The 6,154-nt window shown below is 35.2% G+C and overlaps 1 protein-coding gene across 1 annotated transcript; it reads left to right on the top strand.

Annotated features, from left to right (window-relative positions):
* The first annotated feature begins 207 nt into the window (after positions 1-207).
* LOC137249572 (uncharacterized) lies at positions 208-2,150 on the top strand. The gene is made up of 4 exons (XM_067781203.1): positions 208-405; positions 474-606; positions 668-824; positions 1,841-2,150. Exons 1-4 carry the CDS (start codon positions 400-402, stop codon positions 2,097-2,099), a joined length of 555 nt encoding a protein of 184 aa, XP_067637304.1. The 5' UTR covers positions 208-399; the 3' UTR covers positions 2,100-2,150.
* Positions 2,151-6,154: the final 4,004 nt, after the last annotated feature.

The raw sequence follows: 6,154 nt of genomic DNA, 5'->3' as shown, positions 1-6,154 counted from the left end.
TCCCTTGCTACGGAAGGTAGCGTAGGTCCCCCCATTTTCGCCCGCAAACGCTCACTTCTTGCTTACGTTTATATACTACGGGCGGATGAAAAAATCGAATTTTACGATGCGTTGTCATCAGTAATAGGATGAACTGATATACAAAATGAATGTACGTATATTTGTTGGGGAATTGAAATAGGATTTACAGGCTAACCTAATATAAACGCACGCAAGTCATTTTCTGTCAAAAATGTCTCATGCACATACAACTTGTATGAGAGCAACCCAAATTGAATTTTCTGCGTGAAAACCTAACTCGATTTCCAATTTTTGTTTTGCGTGACATTTAGATTTGACGTTTACTGCCAGCTGACGTTTAGTTTTTATTTACAAATTGTAATTTTGTTTCGTGCTAAAATGGAGGTAAGAATTAATTTTCGTAAAAAATTATATATTTTTATTAAATTATAACCTTTTTGGATTTATTTCAGATTTGTAATGAGCAGCTTATTACTGCCGTGCAAGCGCACGTTTGTTTGTACAACAAATCCTCGGCGCTTTATAAAAATAAAGCTGCAAAGGATGCAGCATGGGAAGCAGTTGCAGAAGCAATCAACAGCAATGGTAAGTAAATGCTGGCGGTGGTTTATTTTTGTATTTTAATAATTATTTTATTGTTTTTCAGCCTATAACTGCAAAACACGCTGGCGTTCTTTGTGCGATCGATATAGGAAGGAGAAATCCGAGGATGCAGGGCGGTCGGGTGCTGGCACCAGCTTTAGAAAGCAGTGGAAGCTGTTCAGTACGATGCAGTTTATTGAAGAATCTGCAGAGGAGGGAAGGTAAGGAAATTTTGGTAATTCTTTACGACAGCATGACACTGTTAATACGCGTCCAAAAATATCGAAAGATGTGTCAAAAGGCGCGTATTGACCTCGACAACAATAATCCGAATGCGGAAAATAAAAATTGTATCTGTGTCCGGAGATATTTGCAGTTGAAGTTAGAGATTTTCATGTGATTGTTGTAATTTCGTACCCACAAAAAAAATTGTTTTGCGCGGTTATAGTTTTGGTATCCAAACCGGTGTTGGACCCATCCAGGGTAATTTTTTATAAGTGCGGCCGAAGGCCGCCAATGCAGAAAGGTGTTCTGCGCAAAAATACTATGGATGCCACCCCCGTTTTCGGAGGTACCCACAGGTATTTTTTCGGTTTTTCGTTAATATCTTTTGAACGAGTTAAAATTTTTATTTCCGCCTTCGGACTATTAATACTGATGTCAAGACGCGTCGTTTGACATCACTATTTTTGGACGCGTATTAGCAGTGTCATGCTTTTGTAAGGAATTACCAAAATTTTTTATATTAAAGTAAATATTTGTGCCTGAGTGTCGCTAATGTTTCCACTAGTATATCGACTGCTAAAACACCTTCAAAAATGTCGGTAGCGTAAAATCAAAAGGAATAATTGTGCCTATGAAATGTTTATTACCGTTTTTGAATTGTTGATACCGAGATTTATGGATGTATTTTAGCTGTCTATCGCAGACGTAAAGTACTCTAGCATTTAAGTGAAAGTTTCGATGTCCAGACGTTTGTCTTTGTGATTCAATGAAATATTTCATAACGAAACCCAGGGCAGTTTTAAATATCATTGAGTTTTTTGTTTTGTCGCGGATCGATCCGCAATCCCTCCGCAAAGCATCCGTCGGATATCGTAACAATCACGAAAATCTTTCACTCAAAAACAAATTTCCAATTTTGAGGCTTATTTGGGATCATTTACAAAAATTTAAATTGCTATATACTTTGAACGCCTATAATAAACTTTTATTAAATCTTTTTTTCTACTTCCAGTCCAGTTACCAATGTAGATTCTCCTAAGCCACCAGACAAACGCCCTTCACCTCGTGAGCCGCCGAAGAAGAAAAAGGTGGATGACCTTTTTGAAGACGTTTTGATAAAGATGCGAGAAAGGTACTCTGCGGCTAATACGCAAGAAGACGAAATATTTTTCTCCTTGCTTAAATCTAAACTTGCAAGGCTGTCTCAATCGCAAAAGGACGAGTTGCAAGCAGACATCTTAGCACTTGTTTCAAACAAATTGAAACATTAAAATTCATAAATTAATATAAAAGTTATCATTCTCGACTGATTCATACACCTGAGAAAAGAAAAATAGCAGTGGCAATTTTTATCACTGAATTGATTTGAGTATGTGGTTTTGTAGCCCAATAAATTTTAGTACAACAAAGTACAAATTATAGATCTCTCATAATTCGCCTTGATTTTTGACAGTTTTTTCGAGGGTATTTCAGATTTTCGCCCATAAAATGTGAACAATTTTTTGTTGGTTGCTTAAAATTTATTGGGCTACAAAATCACATACTCAAAACAATTCAGTGATACAAATTTCGACTGATATTCTATTTTCTGTTCGCCGGTAAAATAATAGCAGTGGTACTTTTTATCATATTTCGTCAATTTATTTCTCTTTTTTATTTTTGGTAATTTATGAAAAAACTTTTGTAAATTTTGTCGCAGAAACTATGCAAACCAATCTCAAAAACAGTTCCAAAAAAATTCTAAAGCTCGAAAAAATTCTACGAATATTTCGAAGTTTTCGATTTAGAGCTTTCAGATGTTTGTTGAGTATGCAGCTTTGTAGCCAATTCAATTTTACTTTAAAGAAGTGCAAGTTTCAAAACGATATTGGCCAACGTTTAGTTTTGAGAATTTTGTTGTCGATGGTGTTGCTCATTTTCTTCTATATACTCATTCATTATATGAAAGAAAACGATCGTCTTAAAACCTAATTTTCATTAAAATAAAATTGAATTGGCTAAAGAGCTGCATACTCAACAAACATCTGAAAGCTCTAAATCGAAAACTTCGAAATATTCGTAGAATTTTCTCGAGCTTTAGAATTTTTTTGGAACTGTTTTTGAGATTGGTTTGCATAGTTCCTGCGACAAAATTTACAAAAGTTTTTTCATAAATTATCAAAAATAAAAAAGAGAAATAAATTGACGAAATATGATAAAAAGTACCACTGCTATTATTTTACCGGGTCTGTATATCCGTAAAGTACAAAATACATAACAAAGATGTGCCATTTGTTTGTAAAACCTTAAAAAATATAAACATAGATACAATAAGTACAAATTTTGAATTTTAGTAAATAAAAATATTATTTATTTATTCTCAAATTTTTATTTCATTAGTATTTAAAATAACGGTTGTTAGTTACTAAAGGTGGTATCAAAAGACACGTCTCGACCTCCGTTTTAAGAATCCGAAAACGGAAATCTTTCTGTCGAAAGTTATTCACAAAAAACCGTAAAATTACCCAGAGCGGGTCCGAAATATGGGACCTGATCCATAGTTTTTTTTTGCATAGAACACCTTTCTGCGTTGGCGGCCTTCGGCCTCGCTTATAAAAATTACCCTGGGTGGGTCCGACACCCTTTTGGGGATCAAAACTAAATGCACGCAGAACACCTTTCTGCATTAGTGTGTAAATGTGTACAACAAATCTGACGAAAAAACAACAACCACATGAAAATTAGAACCGATTTTTTGCTTATATCTCTTGACAGAAATAAAAATTTTAATTTCCGCTTCCGGATTCTGAAAACGGAGGTCGAGACGCACCTTTTGATACCACCTTTGATAATTTTCGATAAAAATTAGGTGGTGCACCGTCTCGTAAAACGTTACCGAATTCGCAAATATATTTTTGTATATGCTTACAAAAGCGTAGCAAAAAGACGCTGCTCTGGATCTATTGCAGGCCTACGAGATTCCTTTAGTAAATATGGTTCCAACAGTCTTAAAAATGTTTCGAATAGGTCGCAAGACATCCTCACGGACTTATAAAAGAGGTCTGGATCTTTGCGCTTCAGAATATCATAGCCAGTCGCTTGGAATCCAAATTCATCCCGAGTTTTAAATAATTGGCGTCTACATCTGCGTCCATGCTGCCTTTGATACATTTCCCGTAATAAAATAAGGTCTTCCGTGTCACTTAAAATTTCCATTATCTCCTTTTATTTTCTTTGTTAAATTGTTAATCAAACGTATTAAATTTGAACTTGTGAATATTTTTACAAACAAATTTGACAGATATGACAGCTCAGTTACGCACGGACGCATGCTTATTTGGGTTCAGGCAAAAAACGCCGGTTGTTTGCGTGCGCTAAAAAAACGCAGTGCGGTTTTATTAGGTTGGCCTGTTAGATATGAAAATATTTTTGTGCCATATTAAAGGCTGAATATAAACATATGTGTTTTTATGTATAAAGAGTGTAACTTTGTTTGATCGCATGGAATTTTATTTATGAATTGTTTTTGTTTTTGTTGTATGAGTGAATAAATCAATGATTTTGTTCAATATAACTAGTTTTATTAGTCCCACGAAAGATACCCCATTTTTTCTATCTGTTGTACCCCCAAATCCCCCAATTTGTTATTAGCTGTCCCTCTTTCGACATTTTCGGTCTGCGAGCCCTAAGTTTTACCCGTCACTTTTAGAAAGAGGTTATTTGTTTGTGTAAATTACACACCTTACTTTTATATTTCCTTAGCTATGTATCAAATGAGTATTTGTCTTCAAGTGATAAGATTGTAAAACTTCTAATATTACTAGTCAAAGAGAAATTACTTAAAGTTTGAGTCAAAATCGAGTCAAAACATTCCACCCGTCACGATATAGAAAATATTTACTGCCTTTGCATTTTAGTAATATTTAGTTTTTCTGGGATTATTTCGACATTTCGATACCCCCAAAATAAAAATTAAGCAACGTAGATTGTCGATCAAATCAAGAGGCCTATGACTTTGTCAGAAGTCATCTTCAAGCAACCAATGACTTTTCACAACAAGCAAACAATGCATGATATACGCTCATAGATTAGAGCTGATGATGTCCGGCTACCCAGTTAAAAGGGCACGCGGGCGCTTTTAGGTGCAAATTAAGTTTCGGATGTGCCCTCACTCACTCGGCTTAGATCAATGTGGTACATCGCTAAATAGTAGGCCTTTGTTTTTAAAATAAATTTTATGCTATCAACCACTTTAATTTCGAATTATTTGCCAAATGTAACGAAAGTTTTAAAACATTTAATATTCAGTAATATTTCTCTGGAATGGAAATTGAGATGAAGTGATATGAGCACCCTCGTTAAATATCAGTGAAGGGAACACGTGCTAAGGCTTAGCTGACAAATAAGCGCAGCCTTAATCCCTTCAGATTTTCCTCTTCATGGTGACGTGATTGCTTAGGTACGTACACTCAACATAATAGAGATGCGAACCACTCGTTTACAAGGAACATACACATATATTTCTTTAATAAAGACATACGAACACACATATACATGTACATATAACAGCAACAACAGCGACATATCCAAATATATATGTACATACGTATAGCAAACAATATCTATGGTTATGCGTTGTTGCTGTTATTTTGCTTAGTATAAAAAGGTGGGCAGGACAGTCAGAGCTTTTTAATTCACTTCTCAAAGCAATTTAATGCTTCCGACCGACAATGAGGACTCTGGTTTCATTCCTGACAGATAAACCGTAGAATAAGGGAAATATAATATATTGTAACGAATATTAGCAGCACTAAGGGATATTATCATCTCTAAACCGATTCTAAGCAGTGACTTCTATGCACATCAATAATTCAATCATTATGTCTACACATATGTACATACACGCAGCGGAGAAGCAACGCACAACCACATGCATAAATCTGAGATACTCCCGAAAGGTTGTGTAAGTGTCGCTCACACATACAAACACATGCAGATATCTTATCTGAGATGCTCCCAAAAGTATGCAATTATAATTGTGTTCACACAAACACGCGCATGTGAGAAGCTATAAACGTAGTAATTTTATAGCTGATAACCAACTAGTTAATTCTAGAAATGGAAGCGCCTAGAAGATGCGAACGAGAAATCACAGAGCATAAAAGGCAGCAACAGTGGAGGCACGACAATCAGTTCGATTTAAGCAAGCTGCTGCTTGTGAAGTAACAGTGTTATTATGAAGTACTTTAATAAAGGACATTTTGCATTATTGAAAAGTGGAGTTATTTATTCAACAGTTTAGTGATTCGAACGTTAGCAGAAGGGCAAATAAAAGGATTTGCAGTAA

This window comes from Eurosta solidaginis, chromosome 4 (assembly GCF_040869045.1).
Source record: "Eurosta solidaginis isolate ZX-2024a chromosome 4, ASM4086904v1, whole genome shotgun sequence".
NCBI lineage: Eukaryota > Metazoa > Arthropoda > Insecta > Diptera > Tephritidae > Eurosta > Eurosta solidaginis.
The sequence above is the reverse complement of the archived record's forward strand: the minus strand, read 5'-3'. Positions and strand labels throughout refer to the sequence as shown.

Excerpts from the sequence above, each read along its gene's own strand:
- LOC137249572 (XM_067781203.1), top strand. Across the intron at positions 607-667 it reads AGAAGCAATCAACAGCAATG|CCTATAACTGCAAAACACGC; the intron begins GTAAGTAAATGC and ends ATTGTTTTTCAG. Across the intron at positions 825-1,840 it reads GAATCTGCAGAGGAGGGAAG|TCCAGTTACCAATGTAGATT; the intron begins GTAAGGAAATTT and ends TTCTACTTCCAG.